We start from the raw sequence: 25,379 nt of genomic DNA, 5'->3' as shown, positions 1-25,379 counted from the left end.
GTGGAGATCATTGTGTTGATGTGGGTTTGCACATTCATACCCATGACCGTTTCTATTTTATTTCATGTATGACACTCTTAATAGAGCCAATCAGTAAGCAAATCATCAAAAACAGACAAGGCCCAGTAGTCCCCAGTCATATAGACATCAATATCACATGCATATATTAACATCATCATGTAGCAAATCATAAAAATAAAAGTTAAGGTCAATACAGTGGACGTTATCTCGTCGGTTTTCATTTTTGATGGCAACCATTTCCTATATTCCCCGCAGAGATTAAGGACGATCTATTTGCATCACCGAATGTGGTCCTTACATGTTGGGTCACGCTCTCTATTACTGGACTCACTATAGGAACTGAATGGGAGGTTCGACGTTCTGTCAGTTAAAGGCTATGGTCTGTGTACACAACTGACAATTTCACGCTCGCGGCACCATTTTCTCCTTCAGCCCAGTGGGGTTAAAGAGGTCCAGGGACATTTTCACAATAAGGTCAATATTTGACTGCATTTAGTCATAGGAGCTTTGAGAGGGATCAGAAACAGACTCAATGCATAGCATTAAAAGGCGTAATGGAAAAACCCTGGAGAAGAACCTTATATGAATTCATTGTCTATCTCCTCATGTTGCCATTTGTGTATAAATTTCTAAATTGAGCAATTGGGAGCTGACACAATTATGTCAAAGTGAAAGCAACACAAAGATTTCCCTTTATTTGTTTTTCCTCTGACTGGCTCCATCAGTCTTGTTGTCCGCCATGCTTGTTTCTTCCACAGGATATTTTAACCTTCCCTGGTCTGCCTCCTCCAGCACATGTTGGGAGACATCTGGCACATTCAGATGACATAAACGTTGGATGAAATGCAACACAATCGTTCAGGCCGCACCTGATTTAAGACCAGATATAAAAGTGGCCTAAATCTGATTTGGAAAAAAAAAATGATTTGTGTTGTTCAGACTGTCAAGGTCAAGGTGAGGGGTTTCAGCAGGACTACTGCAACAAAGCAAAACAGATTGTGCCAAGTTTTTCAAGTGGCACAGAGGCCTGTTTGTGTGCACTACAATTTTTATGTGAATAGAGAAAGTCGAGGTACTACACCAAAAGGTGAGGGTTTCAATAAATACAGAAAAAAAAAACATTCGTTTAAAAAGTTTCAAAATAAAGAGCTAGTGCTAATGTGAAAAGGATTGTCATGGACAAGGACAACACGGTCTCATCTTCTGTCAAAAGACGGCCGAGTTCCAGCTGTTGAGGGTGAGGCGATTGGCATTCAGGACACATCAGAATGCCAGGTTTTTTTTGTTTGTTTTTTAAGTGACCTAAAAAGTCTGATGGATGAACAGTAACATTCGAACCTGCAGGAGCATGGGCATACAAACAGTGAAGTGGGTTAAAATGACAAAAAGTAAGGACAGAGCTATGAGCATATGAATATAAATGTGTGAAATATTGATCCATTATTATGCCTTTGAACCTGTCATATTTCAAGCCTATGTCTTGTATTGTAGTTTGCGATCTGTCGCAACAGTATAGGCTGCTTCAAAGAAAGAGGTAGGGGAAATATATATATATAAATATAAATATATACAGTATATATTAGAGTCTTGTCTTGGATGTCTGTCCGAGTTCAGTGTTTTCTAATGCAAATGCATGCATGCATAACCTTTGGGTTGAAAGGCTCTCATCTTTGAAGCGTTGACCTACACATAAATATGTTGTACAGGTCCTGAGCGCAGACAAATTCAGGCTCTCGTCAGCGTCGGGAGCCGCAAAAAAAACTGCCTGCGTAAAAATGCGGGTCTGAGGGGGATGAAGGGTGAGGGTGAGGGAGGCGAGAGAAGGAAAAGGTGAGGCGGCAGCTGATGAGAGCGTGTGCAGTGCAGAGGTGAGCGGCCGATAGTGGAGGAGTTAGGTGGAGAAGATGAGACGGGGAGAAAGAAGAGTTTCTAAGCAAAAGTAAGGAACACAGGTGAGAAAATAGGGAGGGAGGACAGAGGGATTGAATAGAAGCAAGTTCAATGTGTCGGTGAAACCCTTGCAACGTTTGCCGCTAAGCCTGGTCTCGGGGGTCCACCTCCTGAGAAAAGTCCACCTCTGGTGTTGACTTCACCTCCTTGTGCCATTTCCCAGGCCCTCTTCTCTCATCCCACTTCTCACACTATCCCTTCTTTATCCTGCCCTCTGCTCCAGTGCAACATCCCTCTATCATGTGTGCTGGCTATACTTCCCTCCATTCAGCAGCCCTCTATACACCATCTAGCCTTCATAATATGACTCACACGAGGACTTGGTTGCCATCCCCGCCCCGTCCCGCCCCACCCCCCGTCTCTTTGTTGTCCTTAGAGTCAAGTAATACTGATGACTCTTCTCAAGGCCCTTCCTGATCCGGCGTGTCAACTGTGTCAGGCCCGAATCATTTGGGCACCCTATTATAGAGAGGTGCTGTCTGCTGAAGCTACAGAAACCACTAATCTCCCCCAGTCTGGGTGATGGAGGTAGACCTATATTTTTCAAAAAAAAGAGTTGTGATGGAGGCACTCAGTAGTACACTGCAGGAAAAGGGACAGAACAGACTTCATGTGAAGAATTTAGGGTGTTATATACTTAAGGACATGGGATGTACTGAAAAGGAAAAAGTAGAAAACAATGGTGAGTGTTGTATGGAAACTGTTAAAAATGTAATACCATATACATTAAAAAATAATATGAATACTTTAGCGAAAAATAATACTAGTATCTTAGCAGGGGAACTATTACTTAACCTATATCTAATGTATTTTTTTTATCTTATCTTATATTATTAAATAGGAATATGTTACAATAAATTAGGATAACAAGGGATATAGTACATTTTAAATCGTTGCTATACAAATACAATTACTAATTTAGTAGAAGCGATTGTGTGGCAGAGTAATTAAAAAAAGGATCATACTATGATAAATTTGTATTAAGACCACAAGAGACTCCATCTTTGATTTCACTATTGCAGGGCATAGATGAGATGTTTTTTAAAAAAAAAAAAACAGAACAGAAAATGAGGACACACTTGATGTTGCACTCCAAACATGACCTCAGTGCCGTCATAAAGAAAACACTTCACTGTCACTTCTATATTTCATCTTTTATAAATGCTCTCCAGGCAGCAGACGGGCTTTCAGCTCCACTAGTGGCCATTTATAAAGTGGTGTATCTTTCTTTGCTGAGGTATCTCTAGGCATTCTTTAATAGCAGCAGGACCCATTAAAGGAAGAGCTTTAAGCACAGTTTTACTTCAATAGCAGGGGAAAACCACGAGTTACTTCAGAGATAATGTGGGTGGAATGTATGGTTCGAGGCATGAAATGTAATTTAACATAAGGAGAGAAGGAGGCGTCTTAATTAAGCTCGCCGCTCTGTGCCATTATAAGAAGAATGTGAATGATAAATTTTATTAATGTCCATGTGAGAACGACAACATTAAAATTCCGAACCTGCTCATTTCTGATCATGTCACAGAGGGCAAAGATGCATTGACGGACTGGGAATAGCAACACTGTGAAAACACTGTTTTAGAACTCGAGGGTCTGACCAGTTCACTTGTTTGGATGAAGGTGGTTTCTGTAAACCAGTTTGGTGTCTGTTTAATATCAAATATAAAACCTGCCAATCCTCAGGAAGTTAGTTCCAACAGCGGCCAGTATTTTACATTAAGACAGCAGACGATTCATTCATTCATTCATCTTCTATACCCGCTTATTCCTATTCAGGGTCACGGGGGTCTGCTGGAGCCTATCCCAGCTGTCTTAGGGCGAAGGCAGGGTGACACCCTGGACAAGTCGCCAGTTCATCGCAGGGCCAGCAGACGATTAACTTTTCTCATTTTGGTTGAAAATATCAAGGGAAGGGAAGACTTAATTTTCCTCATTCAGCAGTTATTTTCCCAACTCAAGAAAAAGGACAGCTTGACTTGTTAATGTACTTATGAACAAGTACCTTGGCTACCATCTTGGGAGTCTCCCTCTCTGATGAGGTGTCGGACGAATCTTCACTGAGGCTGAGGCTGCTGGAGGTGGCGGCGGGTCCAGTCGTTGGGCTCAAGGTAATGGTAGTTTCTCCTGCGGAGTGCAAGGCCTCTTCCTGCTGTAAACTCCTGGCACAAGCATCATCCAGCACCACTTTTACACAGTGTGCCATGTGAGGGACCAGCCCCCTGAATGCTGACCGCCAATCAAACTCCAAACCGGGTACCTGAGGAATAGGGAGTGAGTCAACAGTTAGTTGAGTGTCTGAATGCTGAAGGCATTAATGATATGCATGTTTTTTCTGAACTGCTGCAAAGACAAACCACCTGGTTTATTTGTAATTACAGGTATTTTAAACCTGAATGACATTGAAGGTCCTTTAAAGGAGAAATTCTCACCTCTGCCATGTCCAACAGCCCTTTTTGTGATGTCTTGGCAGCAGTTGCCATGTGTGAATTTTGTCTGTGCTTTTTCAAGATACCTAAAAAATAAAAGCAGCTTTTAAACAAAGGAAAAACACAATGCAATTCATCTTTAAGGGTTAATTTAAACATTAATGTCAGTCAGGCACAGGAGGCAATTCTTTTACCAAGGGACCAATAATTATGCTGAGCCATGTGAGCTAATCACAGATAACAGTCTATGAAAGCATGTTCTCTAGCTTTTTCCATACCACAGCATTATTGAGTATAAATGTCACAATACACTGTAGCATGTGGGAAAGGCCTGTTTAACTGCAAAGTGCCATGAACTGAGAGCTAAGCAAACCTAACGAGAGAGGCTGAGGTATTACTATGCCTTCTGATGGAGGGGGAAATGGCCATAAATATACAGAGGGATGGCTTTAGGAATCTAACTGTGATCTAGTCAGGTAGAATCAATTGTACACGTAATTCCATGAGGGGCAAAGCAGGAGATTAAGGGGGGGAGGCAAACACGGAAGACATGTGGATGAGGATGTTGGGTTTGGTTGCAATTAAAAAGCGCGAACATCAAGGACACAGTTTCCTAATCAGGAGGCGAAGAGTGAGACCCCAGGCGAGGCAATTTAGCCGAACAAGACCACATGGAATGGAAGGAGGAGGAACCAGCAAGCGCATCACTTTTTGACCTTTAAGCCAATCTGATGAATTTCTAGTAATTAAGCTGTTTGATTGCCTGGAATTAATGATTTGGATAACTGCCCTTTAAAGGCTGTTTACCTCTCTGTAAATTGAGCCTTTCTGCAAGTCTTGTTTTTTGTAAATGTAACCTTTATGGAAATTACCCCATGCGCCAAAAAGCTTTCATTTAACACAGTCGCAGTGAGGGTTCAAAGGGGAGAAAGGGGGACGACACGAGGAAAGAAAACCCAAAAAACCTTTGTAACTGTTTATACCATGAGAGCAGGGCCACATCCAGAGGAAGAGAGTAACACCAAGGACATAGTTTGATAGTTTAGATAGATAGATATAGTTAGTTAGTTTTTTAGTTTTAGTTTTTTGGCACGTGATCCGTGTATTCTCTGTATTTAGCCAAAATGCTGTTTCGAAACTCCCATAGATGTTTCAAATATTATTGAATATTGAGAATGGTGTCTAAAATAGAATAATCTAGAATGGTTTCTATATTATGAGTACAATATATACAGCCGTGTAGGTCAAAAAAATAATAATGGAAGAAATATAAGAAAGGAACCCAGGATAATTAACAACCTAATGTGTACCATATGTGTTTTTTGTGGAATTGAATTGTACCTTTTATACATGGAGTATCTTCCGTAAAATCAACAAAGCTCATGTTCTTCACCAACTCCCTCACAGTCCTTTCAAAGCTGAGCAGGGTGCAGGCCAGCTGGGTTAACGCCCTCAGCTGGTGGGAGGTCAAACTGAAGCTACGGTTTTTCCCCAAGCCCTCCGCTGGCACTGCATAAGGAGAAATGAAAAAAAAAAAGGAAGAAGAGGAAAGATGAAAAACAAATTCATTTTCTGCGTGTGTGCTCAACTGATTGATGAAGTTGTGTGGTAGCACGCCACTTTACAGTTCAGTAAACAGTTTCACGAGAGCCCACTTTCAAGTGTGCCTCTCAAACCTGCATTCACTCATCAGAATACAACCCCTCCTCAAGTCTCGCCTTGCGCCGCACCTCTTATGAATATCGACCCATTCATGTTTTCCCATGGCACAACACAAACAAAGAGGCAGTGAAAGAAATATGCAAAACTTTGCTCCCGGAGAAGTCACACATGCACTTCCTTGTCTCTCGACACAAAACTTTTCTCCCCCTAACCCGCCGATGACCCCCTCGGCAAATATGGATTTCCCATTTTGGAGGCTGCCAAAGCCATCACCCAGGGGATGTTCCGCATTAAGCTGGAGAAAGGGCGGCTGGGAGATGCGTTGCCGTACTCCCAGACACATGCACAAATACTTTTGTGTGTCCGCTTAAATGAGCTGCTCCACTGCAAAGGCATTTGGGAACGGATGAGCTCAGTATTAGCCTTGACTCTGAAAGCATGGGGATGATTGAATGCTGAGAAGAGGAGGATGACGGGGGGGGGGGCTCATTTCCAATAATTGTATCATTATTGCTTCTGGATCCTAATGTAATTTTGCTATATTGTTACACAAAATCCGACAATATGACAACACACTCTCCCGGTGGCATTTGGGTTTTAATCTTGCTTGGAGGTGAAATCTCTCTGTGCATTGTGCGCGCTTGCATGCGCGCTTGCATGTGCGCTTGTGGGCGCGAGCTGATGGGGTGCGGTGGGTTTGCGGGCCGAGCGCACGTGCCCTCGTATGCGCGTAATGTTGGCCATTACTTGATTTGCGGGTGACCCCTTTTCGCAGATTTGCACATGTCAGTCTAGGGGGATAATTGTCACACTGTGTCTAACACCCGACGGTCGCCGCGCAATGTATTCTGACCTCAAGTTTGTTTGTGTGTACAGGTGCACGCGGAGGCAGCATATGTATTTATGTGCATGTGTGTGTAATAAACCACACGCGAATCCCTGTGTAATTATTTGGTGTGTGCCGGGACTGTTTGTGCGCATGCAATTGGCAATTGTGTGTGTCTGTGTGTGTAATTAGGCTGCATGGGCCCCCCGGTGCTCAGCAGCTCTTCTGTAATGGGGTCCAGTGGGAGCCTGTGCTAGGGAGACTACATGGCACTCCTTGTACACATGCGTGACCCGGCTGACACTCACGTGCCAGCGCTGCACGGTCGCGCATGCACCGGCAATCATGTCTATTTTCACCGAAGTCACCGGCAAATCAGCAGAGCTCCCCGTGCCCCCATGCAAGGCCTCCTGTGGAAAAAACCCAGGCAGGACAAACAATGTGTTGGTTGACAACAGGGACACATGAGGGATTGTTGTTGGTTCCTTGAAAGAAAAGCAATATTTAGCACAAAGCCCTCCTCCGGCCATAATCCCAACCTGTGTCGGGTGTTTTATATGAGCCCGACGCCATTCGGCACTACTTCCTCCTTAGCGTCGCCTTCGTCCCAGGCATCAGACTGCCTCCCTCTCCCATTCTTAACCATCGGCTGCCTCAATATGTGCCCCCATAACTGTTCCACCCGCTCGCCGAGTTACACTCAACGCATTAGCCGCACGTGACCTTGATGGTTAGCGATGCTGCGCCTCGGCCTCTCACAGGTTATATAGGTATTTATTGTCATCCCCCCCCCAGCCAAATAGCCCTACAGCCATCGAGCTCTCGCACACCGCCATCTAAACCTCATTATGCCTTTGTCACAACAGAGAGGCCAAATGGAGGCTCTCATAGCCGCTTGATGGAGAGGGTGCGCTTAAAAGCACCCAGGTGTGACATATAGCACAGCGCGCCGCACGTCTCAGAGAGTCAGATGTGGGAGGGCACTCGCAGGCGGAGGGGGGGTTCAACCAAAGGTCAGAGTACTAAGAATCAATAAGGGGAGACGGGTGGCGAGAACGGCGGGAAAATTGTACGTTCATATTAGAGCTCCTACGTAGGACATTACAAAGAGGGGGATGTTCCTCTAAACAATGAGGAAATCAACTGATGGCCGCATTACTGTGATAACCATCAACGCGGCGGGTGTGAGCGTGTGATCCACAGCTCCTGACGCCGAGGAGCATGTGTCAAGCAGCCTGTCGCTGGTGCGTTAGGGCACTAGGGGGAGAAGCAGAGGCGCAGTAAAAAACTATGTCACTAAGGTCACACCAAGTTAAACCGAACTTGACAAACCTGCAGTGGCCACTTACACTTTGCAACGCTAAACAATGGCAACAATGTAACACAGAAAGGGGAGGCGGGCTGAACGGAGCAGGTATTTTTGGCGAGCCATCAGTCTTCTTCTTCGCTCCTGTCTCTCCTGTGGGTTGCACCATCGGCTCCGCGGCACTCCTCTCTTCTCTCTCGCGCACACACACACACACACACACGCACGCACACACACTCACACTTGACTGGCAAGAGAGAGCGAAGAGGGGAGGAGGAGGAGGAGGAGGAGGAGATCTGGAGGAAGGGAGAGGGGCGGCGGTGAGGGGATGAAAACACGGGGAAGGGAAGAGAGGGAGGGAGGGGCGGGGATAGGGGAATTCCCCGAGCAGTTGTTATTGATTCCGGTGTTTACGGGCGAATAGTTTAGTGCCGTTTACAAAACAGAACAGATGCAGCCAGTGAGCAAAAAGGTAAACAATTGCTGTGTGGCGGGCTGCCAAATCCCCAGTCTGATGTATTAAACTCACGGTGAAGAGCATTTCCCCTTTGGCTGCACTTATTGCCACTTCATTTGTTCCCTCACGCACACACATGCACGCACGCACACACAGATGCACACACCTCCTCGCCATCCCTCGCTTTCTCCGTGCCTCTCTTTATCTCACATTCTCTCTTTTATCCGAGGAGGGGGGCGGGGTTTGGTTTTGCTGTCTGGATATTTTCGGTCCTTCCCTGACCCAGGAGGCCCGGTTCCTCCAAACAGAGCCATTAGTAGGGGGGATTGCATGTGTCCGACATGGCCGAAAACCAATTATTAGACACTTTATTCCAAATGATGCCCAAGTCTTTTGGGAACGGACAATCATGCAATAATTTAGCCGCTGATTTCATTTCTCTCTTTGCACAGCGTCACTTCCGGACCCCACCACCCCCTCCCTCCCTCTTGTTCCGTCTAGTGTCAATCAAACCATTAGCTGAGTGGTGGGCTGATCTTTTACAGAACTTTCTTTCAGGTGACAAAGGCCTTCAGTCCGATGTGACGTGAGGACGAGAGGGAGAGCTTGTGAGATTTGGGCTTGTGTGTTTCACATCACCCTCTGCAGGTGATGCGAGCCATTTGGCCGCTCTGGTCAAAAGAAAGAACATTCAATTATTTTTTCACTTGTATCAGGCAATGTTGCATCGGGAAAAAAATCATTAATAACTGGAGGAAGTTGTTCCTGCCTTATGGCAAATGGCAAAACCCGCTCACCTTACTTCAGTCCCTGACAGTTGCTTTCAGGCCTTCATCTTCCTATTTTATTGTATTTCTATCTATTTGTAACTTTAAACTTAGTGTTTCTTTACTTGTTTTCTGCGATGTCTGTTTGTCTGGTGTTGAGCTCTTGCAAATGTTTTTCCAATGCAGTTATTCTTAACAATTTTAAACCATACATACAAAACACTTTTTGCATCTACAGAACTTCTGTTTTCTGTCTGACGTGTTAAGTTGAAATGAAATAAAGCAGTTACAGCATTTTTTTTTTTTTTGTGTTTGCATAGTATGATGAAAGTGAACTTGCAAAATCAACTCATCAACAGGATTTCAGTTAGGACCACTGATACTTGAAATCTGAGTAAGAATAAGGGAACCAGCAGAGCTGCTACCTGAGTATGTGGCCTGGTTTTCTTATCACTATGCTCAGTTATTGTATCTTTTGAGCCTCATTTGACCTTCATGGCTTGTCATGAGTAGTGTCAGTCTACACTAAGTATCTGTGCCCTGTTCAAAAATTGATAATAAACAAAGCATCAGAACATTCAGATGTTCATTTCTATTAGTACACAGCCTCCACCCCTCTCATAATAACGATGCAACCAAAGACTAGTAACAGATCAAATATATTGTTGTATTTTTTTGAAAACATTTTTTAAAAAGAGATTCAACAGAGATAAATACATGTGTTGTGCGCATGCTGAATACCAAGTGAGCATATTGCCAAATGGCTTGAGATTATGGGCTAAAAGTAGGACATTAAGTCAAGGAGAACCAGTGGCATTACTCAGCAAAAATGCCCAGCAAGTTTCTGCTGCAGACCAGCTGGTGACTCAAGACTGCGTTTTTGTTTTTTCTTTTCCTGTGAGTGTGTATTTCTGTACAACTTTGCTGCTTAATGCGAATGTGTGTCTGTCACGCATTTGCTTGGAGGACTTCTTGAGGACGTCTGTGCGCTCTGTGTTTTGCCAGTGTTTCCGGCACCCCTGCCCTCCTCTGTGTCCGTGGGTTGCCAGGGTCACGCGAGGGGGCCTTGAGGGTACGTCTGCTCATGTTGGTTTATGCGCGTGCGACGGATCTGCGAGCCAATGTGGACCGCCCACGAGGCCCCGTGACAGCTGGGGTCCTCTCCGTCAGTTGCGGCCCACTGCTCACTCAGACAGCGTTATTATGGGAGGCCTCCTGCTGTGATTCGCTGTGACACGTCGGTGAGCACATGCGCGCGCGCCCACACAAAAGCTCCGTCTCAAGTGGCCCGTTCCTTAGGTGCTGTCCAACCAGGCCACAGCAGGGGTCACCTGCCCTTCAGGGAAGGGGAAGGTAGCAAAAGCTGATGTCTCAATTGTCTGCATGAAAGCAGCTGCGATTTGGGAAGTTTGGCAGCTGCAGCAGCAAGACATTTTTTCTTTACTTGTTTCTTTTTTCTGCTCTTCTTAGTCCTCCCTTCTGTCTGCAGCTCTGTTTACAAAACATACTGCAGCAGCGGCGAGATAGGAGTTGAGATTTCTCTGGCCTCCTCTGCACACTTGAACCAAGCAGACTGAATGAGGAGCACAAAGGAATGTGTTTTCTTGAAGGCGGGATTTCATTAAAACCCACTTGCTCAGTGCCCTTGTTCGCATCATTGTTTTCAAATCCTCAGCGAATCGCGCCGACTCTTCATCACAAAGTGCTGGCTGCTCTCAATAAGCCGGCCATTTTTGTCTGTCTTTCTCAATAGAAGGTGCCAGGAAAATGTTCATATCCTTGAGCTTTTCAAGAGACGTGCACAAAAGCCATTGTGACCACTTGGAGGAAATGGGGAGGAAAAAAAAAAGGAAAAAAAATGACACAAATGGCCAAAATAATATACGATCTCGTGGGCCATGGAACATTCTTCTCTGCGATTTCATTGCAATAATCTAGAAGAAAATGAACACTGACACGCAAACACGTACACAGGGTAATGACCCAAGTCGTCTCATTAAAATTTGTAAACAACCAGTCACTGTAACTTCTCTAAACAAGATTTTCTGATCAAGGACAGCGAGAGAAAAGGGAGAAAATACAAAAAATGTCATCAATAAACTGAAAGAACTGCTTACACACACACACACACACACACACAGTTGCGTGCATACAGACACATCCCCACCCCAACCACCACCCCCCCACACCTTCACCCCCACTACCTGGCTCATAATCAGACAGCAGCATGCGGGTGCACATCCCTGGCTGACATTGTGTATAAACTCAGGCGGAGATATGATCTAGTGCGAGGAGCTGCTCTTAATAAATATTAACAAATGCCATTCCCAAGTAGCCTCAATCCCCACAAGCACCTCCAATGCCAGTCAGCGCCGCGGCGCAGCTATCTCGCGTCACTGCAGAAACTCTCTCCCAGCTGAATAGGCTGCTCCGCTTTCTCTAAGAAAGAGTTCAAAGAGGCAGAAAGGGCGATGGGGGCGTTGGAGGGGAAGTGGGGGGTGGAGGGGGGCGGTTGGCGGTGAGGGTGAATGCGCTCGCTATACATGTTCTAACTCTATTCCTTTTTATCTATAGGGAGCTACCGACGTCGTCATATGGGGAAATTAGCAGAGGCGGAATTGGAATCGCTGCTATCAGAATGGGGCTGAACGGCGTCTCCGACGGAATTTCACAACCTCGCCTTCAACCCCGCCGTCGATTGTTCGGGAATAAATTGCGTGCGCGCATGCAGAGGGAAGGAGAGCGGCGAACGGACGCTTTTGATGTCTGACAAAAACACAAATCCCCCGTGCATCCTTGTGAAAATTAGCGATGTCGTATGGAAATTTAATGATGCATTTTTTTTTTTTTAAAGGAGACACAACGACTGACCCTTGATCACACGATTCTTCCAAGTGAGCCTGGAATCATTGTCCGCACACGCAGGCAAAGACACAGACGGGTGAATAAAACTCAGTTTGTGTTGTGCAAGGTCAATTTTTTCACTTTACTAACTGGTCCAAAAAATATTGAAGAACACATTGCTGAGAGACAGACAGAAACGTGTTCCTTTTTTGAAAGGCCCAGTGTGTAATAATTAAGGCGCATCTCATGATAAGAAAGCATTGAGCAAAGAATGTTGCGACTGTGTTTTCTGATGCCGCACTTGATCTTATGTCTTTCTATTAGCAGCTGCGATGTCAAGTTGGCACTGATAAGCGCCTCTGTATGCTGATGCAATATGGCCTCCTCCTTACAAAGGAGGCCCGCGCTCTTTATGCAAATGTAAATGCTAATTATTAGCGGATGAATGAATCAATCCAAATAAACACAGACATGTGTGCATTTTCTATTCCATTTCATCTCACCTCAGTTACTTACTCCCTTTAAATGGATGTTCCACCTCGGGCCTTTAAAGGGGAGGAATTCATAATTCAACACGATCAAGTTGAGATAAAGTTACTACATGCACGTAATAGAAGTAAATATACATATTGATTGTTTTTTTTTGTTTTTTTTTAAAGGATCCACTAAAACACACACACACACACACACACACACACACACACACACAGAGATGCACATTCAGACCTGATCCACCCACTCCCCTGCAGACCCAATGGAGTGTGTTAGTAAGGTTTAAAGCTTTTATTGTTCCTGACCAGCCAACCTGTCTTCCACACTCCCCAGTCTCGCCACTCACCCCATTACACTTGGAATGGTACAGGGAAACGGGACAAGGGAAGGAGGGGGAAAGAAAACGGGGTGAGAGAAAGCGAACGCCGGAGAGATGGAGGAAAATAAAATAAAATAAAATAAAATGAAAAAGGCGGGGCCAGACCCTTCACATCTGTCTGGGTACAATGTCAGAGCCTGCCTTTGAGTCGGTGGGGTTAAAAGAGGAGGCAGATCTCGCCGTGAGCGCTGTTAAATGGTTCAGTGGTTTGACAGTGGCTGACGCTACAGACAGCGCCGCTCCCCTGGGAGCCCGCACAGTCTCTCAGCCATGGCTCTTATCAAAATATACCTACCGCCTGCCTCTGCCGCAGCAATAAACAATAACACAGCGGGGGAGGACGGGGGGGAGTGGTCGGGGGGGTCTAAGGAATTATTGGTGTCTGGAAAAAAAGAAAAGAAAAGAATTATTTGTATTTTTTCCTCCGCAGTCATAATTGTCTTGACAATTACGGGGCATAGCGTACAGTACAGACAGTAAGGTGTGAAAGCAGATTATGCATTAATGTTCAAGCTTTGGCTCTTGAAGAGCCACGGGCATTTTGGGTGGTAAAGTGTGGGTGCTTCAGACCCCCTTTTTTTTGTTGTTGTTGGACGGGGGGCTTTAAACACGAACAACACAAAAATGTAATCCCAGTTGTAGCCCTCAAAGCTGTGTTGCAGCTCATAGTCAAACAACACACACACACACACACACACACACACACACACACACACACACACACACACACACAGAGATGCGTACAAAAAAAAAAAACAGCACAGGCAAAACTGCTCCATTTTACCATCATTACACAGCACGGGTCCCCCGCTCCCTTTGGAGCCGTGTTCTGCCTCCGGTGCTACATTTGACGGTTTGTTGAGCGGCACGTAGGTGTGTAGCCTCCGCCGCGTTACGTGATCAAACAACCCGACTGACGCATGGCCAATTATCCTGGCTGCCTCCTCTCATCTCACATTTAAGGGTAGGGAAAGAATAAACCGGAGAGGGAGAGAGCGAAAAGGGAGGGGGGGGGGAGAGAGAGAGGGGGAGAGAGGGAGAGAGACAGAGAGAGAGGGAGAGAGAGAGAGAGAGAGAGAGAGAGAGACGGAGGGAGGCAGGCAGGGAGAGGAAGGCGCGAGGCTGGCTCGCGTGTGTGTGTGTGTGTGTGTGTTTATCGAAGAATGGCAGATGTAAAGGCACCCCAACCGCAACCCCGCCCCGTTCCTCAGGGAAGCTGACACATGCACCATTTTTGTAAAAAAAAGTAAACAATGCACACTTTGCATTTTGTTGTTTTGTTTTGTTTTGTTTTTTTTTAAGGGTGGTGGGAGAAGAGGAGATCTTTACCCCCAGCGAACTGTAAATAGGCCAGCATGGAACAAACAAAGACAATATGGGGGAGTCAGGGTTCAGAAGTGACACGATGCGCGAGGGCCTGCTCTCGCCTCTCGTGGCAGGGAATAACATCGGAGTACAAAGTGCACTCCTGCCAAGAATTACTTTTTAGAAAAATACTTTCCCACCTGAGTTGGGTAAGAACTTCTGAGAGGTTTCTTAACCTTGCTTCTTTTTTTTTCTTTTTTTTAACTCACTCTGTTTTTCCTCTCAACATGACTATTTTGCCTCGAGACGCGGGTCAAAATCAATTCTCTGAGGAGGTTGTGCAAAAAGGTAGAGACCTTCCTTTTTTCAGAATTGCATTTACTTTTCAAACTGAAAAAAATAAATAATTTCAATTCCTTATTTTTTTTAAAGGACACTGGATCTTGTCTTATAGACACCATTCACGCCCAAAACACCGTTCATGTTGCTTGGGCTTAGAGTGAAGCACTGAAGGGGCGGAAGGACTAACATTTTATGACACACATTTGACACGTCTTGGGATTCAGATATGGCATTCAAGGAAAAAAATTTAAGTGGGAACAGAAGCAGTTAAAAAAAAAAATTGCTGCTGCTGTGCCCTTTTTTGTTGGCGATGACGAAAGTGAGGAGGACCAAAAGGGGACAGTTAACAAAAAGCAATTACAATGAGAGCTGAGAGCACTGACTCACACAGAGACGTTGGGTCTGAACCGGATCCCCACACACACACACACACACACACGTGGATGGAGAGTCACACAAGTTTACGACAGAAACAACAACAACAACAACAACTGAGAACTGGGGGAGAGAAAATCATATTTTTAAGGAAAAAGTAGCAGTGCTTTTAACAACAGAGGGGGGAACAAAACCAGAATGAAGATTTTGAAAACTACAAGGTTGTGTTCTTTCTTCTGCTTACGGAAGAGGACTCACCTGCAGTTGAGTTGGACTTGGCTGAATTCTTTCGTATCTTGCTACCGAGTGTCGTGTTGTCCCTCAACGCTGTCTCACATTCCCTCTCCATCAGGGAGGTCAACTCTTGCGCAACGGTGCTGAGGTAGGCCGCATTGAGGAAGCTCAGGACGGCGCACGCTTCCGTCACTCTCACCAGGACGTTGAGCTCATCCGTGAGGGCCTGAGTCAGAGCCGGAACCACAGAGCGAAAGCCTGCAACCAGTCGGTCGAAGCCGGTCTCACCACCCGGACTGGAGCTCAACGTGGACAGAAGGTCCAGCACAGACTGCACTCTCAGACGCTGCAGGGTGAAAATGTATATTTATAAGTGTCAAACAGCTGGAAGATACTTACTTGTTGATCTGATGTTAAGAAAACAGCAACATTTTACAGATGAGACATGATGAGACGAGACAATTTGGTTTATGACTGTGTTTCCATTGTTGCATCCCACCTGGTAGTGTGCTAGCGCCGCGGATTCGGGATAAAGAAAGAGCAGTTGTCGCAGACAGTGGATACGCTCAGGTATGGACACAGGGGACATAAATCTGGGTTCTGGATGCTCCGGACTGTGGCAAGACAGTCGGCCCACCAGGTGGCGACGCAGAAGCAGACGGATGTTGTCCCACACTTCTTGAATCTGAAGGATTTTAAAAAAGAAGCATTGTGTAAATAAATGGAAATAAGTAACAAAGTCGTACAGTAGCTAAATATCGATTTTGATTAAATAAACATGTTAATGTTTACATTTAACAAAGCCCAAACTACTATCACAATTATATCGAGGATCTTTTCAGGAATTATGACATTTTAAAAACAATACAACCAAACAGTCAGCTTGCAGGATTTCACTTAGATATAAATATCTATGAAGTGTTTATTTGTCAAGGGCCAAAACCCACAATCCATGTTTCGGATGACCCTTTCTATGAGGTTACACTAAATTGGAAATAGAAACTGATTCACTTGTGACAGCATAGAAGCATCACTGAACACAGATACATCGCTGCAAAAACTACGATACAAGGAAGAGTCAATAGGAATCACTGTCATCTCACTTTATTACCTCTAATAAAGTGTCATCGCTGACTGTGTGCAAGTTGATGGAGAAGTTGGAGGACGGAGCACGAGGCAACCAGACGTCACACTGGGTAGACAAGTCGAGCAGCAGTCGAAGTGTCACCTCCTCGTTCCCCTCCTCCCCAGACCTGAGGTGGTGTTGCTGAGAAGGAACGGCAGGGAATGTTAATGATACTGGGGCTGATTGGTGAGACGAAGGAATGGTTACTCGATAAGATTGGATTCAAGTTTTCTGCCATTGAAGAGAATGGAGAGACCAAGCTAACCAAAGAAAAATACTATCCAAGTCTAACTATTTTTTTTTTTTTTTATAGAATCATGGCACCTTATATCTGAACATCCTGCCAGTAAAAATGGTTGTACAGTAGATGTACGGACTTTGTGAAAAACTGAGTGCTGGCCACTTTTTTCCTGGTCCACCTGTTTAACTACTTGTTAAAGTAAATACCTAATATCAATGGCAGCAGCTCAACGCACCAGGACATGCTGAGGTGTAGCTCATGGCAAACATGCGAGGTGTTCAAAAACACAGATGCTTCATGTACCAGCAATTCTAAACTCTCCTTGGTTGTGAAGATGAGCATGCTTGTTCGCCCACTGACTAATTTCTATTCATAAACTAATGACTTGTTGACTGCACCTCCCACCCCAAGATAGTGGAGATGCTCTCCAGCTTCCCCGTAGCCTGATCCCAAGATAAACAGCATTGAAGCAGCGCTGCTGTGTTTTACCAAAGCTCTGAAGAAGTCTGCGAGTTCTTGATGCCCCGTGGTAACAGGTTTGAGGCAGTTGTGCGTTCTGATGTTGAACCACTGCCAGCAGTCTGTCGGGCTCGGTGACCGCGGACCTTCCCTGGCGTCGAACCGCTTGGCCTGGACCTCCTGCATGTGGTCTTCAATGCTAGGGGGAGAGGTTGGTGCACTTTATTCTCTTAGCGGTTGGGACAAGCACAGCTCAGAGCGAAGGGGTAATGCTCTCGGCCAATAAACACATCAGGAAATAGAAACTAGATGGTACTTTATTCAACCCACGTGCTACATTGAAATAATTAAAAAAAACAAAAAAAAACAAAACTGCTGCTGCTGCTGATCCTAACTTTATGAATGTGAAGCTCTACTGAGGATTGTGTCGAGTCGAGTGAAGGAAGCGCAAATGAACCGACGGCCACACTGCATTCAAGCAAACACATGGATCAACACAGGGCTTTATGCTAATAGCGCATTAATGCAATTAAGCTGAAAATCGAGGATACTCAGCGGGATCAGATTCATCAAATTATGATGATCGACATAACCGCCATCGGTAATCGGGCTTATGGATTGCTCATTCTGCAGGGAAATTAAGAAAAAAATATACATTGCGCGTGGAAAATGGGAAACAGATATGACTGCGTTTGCTCACACAGAGCACGGAGGCGTCCGAGTTGACGGGCCAACACGTAAACGCCATGTTGGAGACGCACGCAGACCTAGACGCCACATGACATGCGCTCGGCACCCCCCCCCCCCTTGCTCGCTCTGACGCCGTGTCCGCACTCTGAGAAGACAGATAGAGAAGCATCACCGGTAATGAACACGGACGTCGATATATCAGTGCCTGTGAGTGTTTGCTAAGCATCTGCTGTGCAGCAGCGTTACAGGCGGCGGCTGCGGCGGCGGTGGCGGTGGGCATCATCTGAGACACACACACACGCGCGTGCAGCTATTTTGATTTTAAGACACTGCATCAGCTATTCCGTTTCCCCTTTTAATATGACGGATTAGAGATGACATCTTTGGGCTCGACATATTTAGTTATTTCCATGCAAATCAGTGTATATAAACCTAGGCCTGTGCGTGCGTGCGTGCGTGCGCACAGAGCTCCTCACATATCATTAAACAAGTCACGGCTTGAGAATGGCAGGATGCAGGATACAAAAAAATGAATATGTTAATCAGCATGTGGTTGATGAACAAATAAAAAAAAAAAGAAAAATTAAAGGTCCCATACGATCTGGGGCTCACTTTGCAATTGTTCTCGGCCGACAACAATGTGCCAGGTGTTCATTCTGTTCTCTGTTCCCTGTCAGAAGATATGGAAGCTGCAAATATGAGCATCAGTTTCAGAACAATTAATCATGTGAGGCGGCTCCACTGGAGTCTACCATGCATAAGATCTAGAAATTGGTGTAGCATGATACCTTTACATAATTAAAAACACATTTTGGTCAACATTAAATGTTGCAATTTATATTTAAGCACCATTTCTCTGCTGAGGGTTTAATGATGAGGTCATGTATGAGCAGACTGACATGCATGTGTTTGCATGCATGGTACAGAGCCAAGGGGCCATTCCCTCATCAGACAGCTCATTCCCCTGCTGCAGGTCTATAAACTGCCTCCTGCCTGCTCCTGGGCCACAAACACATCCAGATGTTTTACAATGGCGACACATTAAATAACCGTTCAATCTGACACACTTTCATTTCAGAGGGGAAAAACGCAAGGGGATAAAATGTTATAGGCTCTCACAAACCGCTTTCCTCCAGGTTGAACACAACACCCGCCCGCGCCCCCTTGCTTTTTCTTCCTATACAGAGAGGCCAGATGATGCATCTTAATTACGTTTCTCTTGACATTCACTTGCTGACTGACGGGAAGCTCGGTTATAATGTGGGTGTCCAACATGCAAGCGATTTGATACCAGGCAGTATTTGTTACACAGAGCGATCAAACCCCTCATTAATGTACCGGTAGGTCTTAATGACGTCTTTTAAAAACTTCTCCTTTGTGTGTGTTTGCGTGCGTGCATGCATGTGTGCGTATGTGTTTCTATGTTATTGAGCTTACCACTAAACAGGGAAGATATTGCCTTAATTAATGCCTAAAACACACTCATCCTTTACTGTCTTTGGCTTTGGGTCGCTTCTGTGCGAAATTAATGGGAAGCATTTCGAACAACACAACAGACTGTTTGGATGTTGATGTTTGGTTTGCATGACCTCTCCCCTTTTGCCGTCTCAAAGGAGAAAATGTAGCTGCGGATGCACTATGCTTAAATATATAACAGCTTTTCTGTAACAATAAATAAATAAATAAAAGATAAATGCATAAATGAGTAAAACAAACATACGACATTACACGAAAAATTTTGTTACCTGCTGTGCCCTGCCAAAAAAAAACCCAAAAGAAACCTTGCAGTAACCTAAATGACAGCGCGGAGCACTATATGTGTGTGTTTATGGTGCGTCATAAACATGGATTTTTGTTCTGGGCTCCACCCCAGGACTTCACACAGACAGCAGGTCCCAAATGGGCTTCCATCTGTGGCTCTGTGACTCTGAAGTTCATTAAAAACTGAAACTATAAAGAAGACGGCTCTGCTAATATCAATGCGTGCTTTTCTCTCCATATTATACCCATTTTCAATACTTGGGCTGCAGTGGACCAACCACACATATTCAAATATTGATATTTACGTGAAATTGTTGAAAAAGATACCTTAAAGGTCACTGGGAAAAGGCCATATGAATAAATGTTGATTGATTGATTGATTTAAAATCTGACACTTCCAAAAAAAAATTATCATTTTAATGAAGACCCAGCAGGACAGTGGTCATAAGCACAGCCATCATTGACTTTTGCCGCAGACATTTTTGGCACCTGAAGTTGTGGTTTTGCCACGACCCTGCCGGCTTTGTGCGTAAGCAACACATTCTCACTCCGTAGAGGCACATATTGACGTTTTGTCAGAAACCCACAACGCCGTTCTTCGGATGCCAGCGACGTCATTTTGCGCCTTCCGCGGTCGCTCATAAACACTCATAGAGGTCTGAAAGACGGCAAACTGTGCCGTCTCTGGGATGAGCAAATCTGTTATATACATCTATTATATTACATAAAAGAGTTTTGATCAGATATCAGATTTACTACTACCAATCATGTCAAGCTTGCAGCGGAAAGAATGTCATGTGACGTCACAGGTTGGAGACGTGAAATAACGGTCCCGTCCTCCAAAGAAAATCCACATCAAATTAATTAACATGATTGGTAGTAGTAAATCTGATATCTGATCAAAACTCTTTTATGTAATATAATAGATCTATATAACAGATTCGCTCATCCCAGAGACAGCGCAGTTTGCCTTCTTCGGACCTCTATGAGTGTCTATGAGTGACCGTGGAAGGCGCAAAATGACGTCGCTGGCATCTGAAGAAGGCACTATGTGCCGTCGTGGGTTTCTGACAAAACGTCAATATGTGCCGTCTACGGAGTGAGAATGTGTTGCCGTAAGCGTGCGGCCTGATGTTGGACCTTCAACATGTTTTGGGGGTGGACATTTTTCATTTCTAGGGAGTTCTTTGACTGAAAATAAATATGTATTTTTGTCAGAATTGGTGATTGGCGATGAGGATATTTAACAGAACTAAGACATTTGCAAGACATCAGTCTTGACCGTCTGGGCAGACATCAGCTGAAACTGCTATTTTGTGGACACAGCAGGACAAAACCCTGCAACCTACATGACTCCAAAAAAACAGAATGGTTTTGAGGCTTCACACCCTTTTCGAGTTCCTATTCCCCGTCTTGCCTTGACTCAAAATAATGGACTCTAATGGCCAAAGGAACAGCACTTGCCTCTTCAGATATATTGTCAAGTCTTTCTTGCCCACTTTTTTTCCTCTCCATTTCCCCCATCTCTTCCGCTCTGTCCTCACGTCTCCTGCTTTCCTAATTTTCTTTTCTTCACTCTCCCCCTTCTCCTACTGCTTTCAATTACTCCTCCTTAGGGTCCTGTGCTGTAAGTTATAAAGTCAACGTGGATGGCCTGTGTCAAGAAGTCCATCCAGCTCTCCACAATGCTGCGACCTTTTGCCCGCTGGTGTAAAAAGCTACCTAGAGCCTAATCAACTTGGCGGGATTAAGCTCCGGACCTGATGACTTCCACGGCCAGAAGCTCAGACGCCGAGGCGAGAGACAGAAAGGAAATGAGAGTAGAGGATGGTAGAAATGGGCAGGAAACAGAGGAGTCACAGAAAATAAAACCATTCAACTCTCCGGGTTGGGACGACAATGGGCAAACCTTTAATGGCAAAGGCGCGGAGGGTAGGACCCAACAAAGGGGAAGGAGAATGAGAAAAGCGGCTGAGGAAACCGCGAGGAACGGATTCTTTAGGCCCCTCGACAAACATGTCAGTCATCTTCACACTGAAATGCACGCCCGCGCACACACGCGCTTGCACTTTTAGCTCTGGAGTGAACTCTAATTGTTTTCCAGAGCGTTCCGGCTTGACAGTCGACACCGACGCCGCGCCCTCCCAACCCCCTCCCAAGCTTCAGCACGGCTGAGAGAGAGAAAGGGAACAACCGGAGGTCTTTTATTAGATATGATGGCACATTTCACAGCTCCCTGACTTACAGAAACCCAATCCCGCGATTAGTCAGCGCTTTGACGTTATCTTAAGTTCCTTGTCAGAATTAATTTAGTGTGGGTGGGCTGCTGTGGGGCTGTCTGTCTGCCGCGCTCGCCTCCCCTACAGCAGGCGGGGGTATGGTGGGGGGGTGTTTCAGGCAACGGGAGCAGGAAGATCCCTTTTCAAATAAGCCCCAGCTCCAGTCTGTGCCAGAGCAGCCGGCATCAAAGGGGCCCTTTCTGCTCAGGAGGGGGAAAAAAAGTGAATGTGTTTTAAAGAACAGGGCTGAAAACGGATCCCCATCCTGTCGCCCACTTAGAGCCCTCAGCCCTCCAACCCGGCCAATGACACCCGAGAAGTGATACAGCTGATACGGTGACTTTGTACGCGTGTCACGGGCGGCTAAACACAAAATCAAACAGGAGCTGCGAGGACAGCTGATTCATTCTCACTTGAAAAAAAGAAAATAAAAATGGTGCACATGCTTTATTCATGAACTTGTATCACCACGTCTAATACAAATAGGCAAAAATGATTGTGATCCTCAGAAAGGACAAATTTAAAATGATCGGTTCCCAAATCGAGATTGGCAGGCCCGAGAGCCTTGGCGGAGTGAAACTATAGAGGTCTGTCCAGAGTTGGAGCTGATACTTCATGAGAAGTGGTCAGCCACTCCACCGCTTCACTAGCCATGCGGGAGCACACCCGACACTCTCCTTACAGATAAAAACTGAAGGATTACAACATTTCAATTTGTGGGTGCCAGCTCTGTTGTCAGCCTATCTTAATCTCCGTGCAATTAGGGTGCAGCTCTGAGACAAATCTGTGACATCTAAGAAGCGGAAGCAGGCCGTAAGCCGGTTTTGAAGCACTTTGCACCCCTCTGTCTCCTGACGTCCCTTCCCCATCCTCCCCTTCCGTAATTTCACTTCCCACGCTGATAAGTCAATTAGGCGGCAGGTAAGTGATCCGTGCGTGTGTGCGGATTGGGTGCAAGCGCGCAGCCCATCTCGCCGAGGTGGAAGCGAGGCTCCCGCGCACCTGGATGCCTCCCAGTTGTGAAAGCGGCTACCCTGAAAAGTAGGTGTGCAGGAAGTTAGCAGCAGCCTGACAGACACTGACCAGTGGTCCCCCACGGCGAGAGGAGGATTGCCTTATTTTTAGCCCCTTTCTCTATTATCTGGACGCTTTGTTCTCATAATGGTTACCCCTCTCCCATCTGCAGGAACACAAAATAACCCTTTAATGCTTAGAAAGCAGAAAAATGGCTCGGCCTTCAATAATAAGCCTTGAATTACCTACCCAAGGGTTTTCGTTTCAAGATGTGGAATCTTCAATTATTATGTTCCCATTTAGAGGGAGGAAGGAAAGAAAGAAAGAGGGAGAAGAGGGGACAGAGGGAGTGAGACAGAGGCACACACGGAGAGAGAGTGACAGAAGGAGGAGTCCTAGACACTAATGGTGCCAGAGTGAGGCTTTGTTCACTCTCTACATTTAGCCCGTCCTTCATCATCTGCCCTCAGCCTACTCAACGCCACAAACGATAAAGGACATAAAATATAGATTTCTCTTCTTCCGCCCCACCCCGTGTCTCCCTCTTTATCTATTTGAACTGTGTCAGTCTTCTGCTATTGACAGACACCTGTGGTGCATGTCCATCAAGTAAAAAAAACAAAACATGGATTGCTTAATTCTATGTCATGTAAAGATTGTTCACGTAATTAAGGTGATTGAAATGCATTTTCTTTAAGTGAGCTATTTGATCCTAAATTTGTGGATCATTGTGGGATTACTTTTCAAGATTCTTTGTGAATTTCCGTAAACTTTATTTCTGGAAACATTGGATATAGTTGTATATATAAGAGCTTAATCTAAGACTTGCTGCTGTTAAATGCTTCATCTTAACATTGATGCGGCTTGCAGTTGGTTATATTTTTTTCTACTCCCTATTTTTTGTTGAACGAAAGCCTGTGTTTGCACATGACGACGCATGAGGACATCCTTTGTCAGAGCACATTTTTGTCACTGTTGCACAAACATGCCTTCTGCTTCACTGTAGAAACTGAGTTATTTACTTCGGTTTTCGCAGCTGCTTGGGTTCAGACGTTGGATTTAATTGCTGCAGAAACGCATTTTCACAAAAACGCACAACTACACAACGATTTTTCCTTTTCATTCCACTGCTCCCCCCCCGCACCACTGCCGCAGCATCGCTGCCCACTGTCCTTAAACTGTGATGCCATGTTTAACAACTGTGTATTGGGACAAGGGATTCAATTTTTTATGGCAGAAAAATGTAATTACTGAAAAGGTTTGCCCATGTTTCTCTCTTTCATCAATCACAGACAACACGTCATCGCATCGGGGGTTTCTGTGACTTAAATATGTATGAAGTTTCAGATTGGCAAGATGCCTGAATTGGATGTCTTCATACTTGGCAGTTCAAGATGATTTTATTCCTTCTGAATTGAAGTAATGAAGGGAAAGACAGAGTAGCAAACAGAGAAAATAAATAAATGAGTGAAGGAAAAAAAATGGATGTAGCCTTGCAGCCTTTTTCAAACACAGCTGCTGTTGCCACCAGCAGAGAAAAAAAAAGAAAAAATGCTTTTGGTCATTCAAGGTTTCGTTTTTAGTAAATTTAAACTGCTTCTCACAGATGGGGGAGCGAAATAAAATCAAATCTAAACTTATTTGACCTTATTTCAGCAGTTTTTGTGCTTGACCTGAAGAGATTTTTGTTAATAACACACTACATCACCAAAATAGAGCTTTATTAAAAAAAAAACAAATCATACCAGAGTTTCTCCTTTGTGTTTCTGAGGGACCTCTCAGCATCCATCTCACTGGACGTGTCTGGAGGCAGAGTTGCCACGAGGGCTCTGTCCTCAGGTGAATCCCCCGGCCACTCCATGCTCTTCTGAAAAGAGACCACAGGAGACTAGTCGAGTGATGCGTGGTCATGCCGTAGAAATACTGCATGTGGTGCAGACCAGTTCATAAAACACCATTAATGAGGAGACACCAGTGTTAGAATTGAATTTAACGACTCAGAGTGGAACCAAGTAACAAAGGCTGGGGGTGTTGTGTTATTACGGCCAGCTGTCTGTCAAGAAAGTCGACCCACGTGCACACTGCAGGCACAAACAAACACAAAGATGTCATGTGGTTCAGTAATTGGAAATTTCCTGAAACAGGAGTCTTATTAGGAAACACAAATCAATCACACCTGAAGCCCCCTGAAAGCAGGAAGCTAATCATCAACGGCAAATACCTCCCTCCGGGTCCTCATCCTTTCTCACTGAGTTATTTGGAGAAGGACCTCTTGATCAGAATGCACCGCCTCAGCCTCCAACCACCTCCACCTACTGACACTACAGTGAGTTAACACGGAGGGGAGGAAGCCTAATAAATAAACAACAAGATGAGGCCGCTCTTCAGTCCGGGCTTCAGATAAACAACTCATTCTCCCA

The 25,379-nt window shown here is 45.1% G+C and overlaps 1 protein-coding gene across 1 annotated transcript in view; it reads right to left on the bottom strand.

Annotated features, from left to right (window-relative positions):
- The window catches only part of kiaa0825 (KIAA0825 ortholog), a 103,903-nt gene extending 86,457 nt beyond the window's left edge, over positions 1–17,446 (bottom strand). The window contains exons 1-7 of the mRNA XM_076043854.1: positions 17,246–17,446; positions 16,501–16,656; positions 15,889–16,074; positions 15,414–15,735; positions 5,742–5,909; positions 4,404–4,486; positions 3,977–4,231 (exon numbers count right to left, since the gene is read on the bottom strand). Coding sequence (XP_075899969.1) covers positions 3,977–4,231; positions 4,404–4,486; positions 5,742–5,909; positions 15,414–15,735; positions 15,889–16,074; positions 16,501–16,656; positions 17,246–17,401 — 1,326 coding nt within the window. The 5' untranslated portion in view covers positions 17,402–17,446. The remainder of the gene's footprint in view (positions 1–3,976; positions 4,232–4,403; positions 4,487–5,741; positions 5,910–15,413; positions 15,736–15,888; positions 16,075–16,500; positions 16,657–17,245) is intronic.
- Positions 17,447–25,379: the final 7,933 nt, after the last annotated feature.

The sequence above is a fragment of the Nelusetta ayraudi genome, unplaced genomic scaffold (genome assembly GCF_046127955.1).
Source record: "Nelusetta ayraudi isolate G7.1 ecotype Tasmania unplaced genomic scaffold, CSIRO-AGI_Nayr_v1 ptg000078l, whole genome shotgun sequence".
NCBI lineage: Eukaryota > Metazoa > Chordata > Actinopteri > Tetraodontiformes > Monacanthidae > Nelusetta > Nelusetta ayraudi.
The sequence above is the reverse complement of the archived record's forward strand: the minus strand, read 5'-3'. Positions and strand labels throughout refer to the sequence as shown.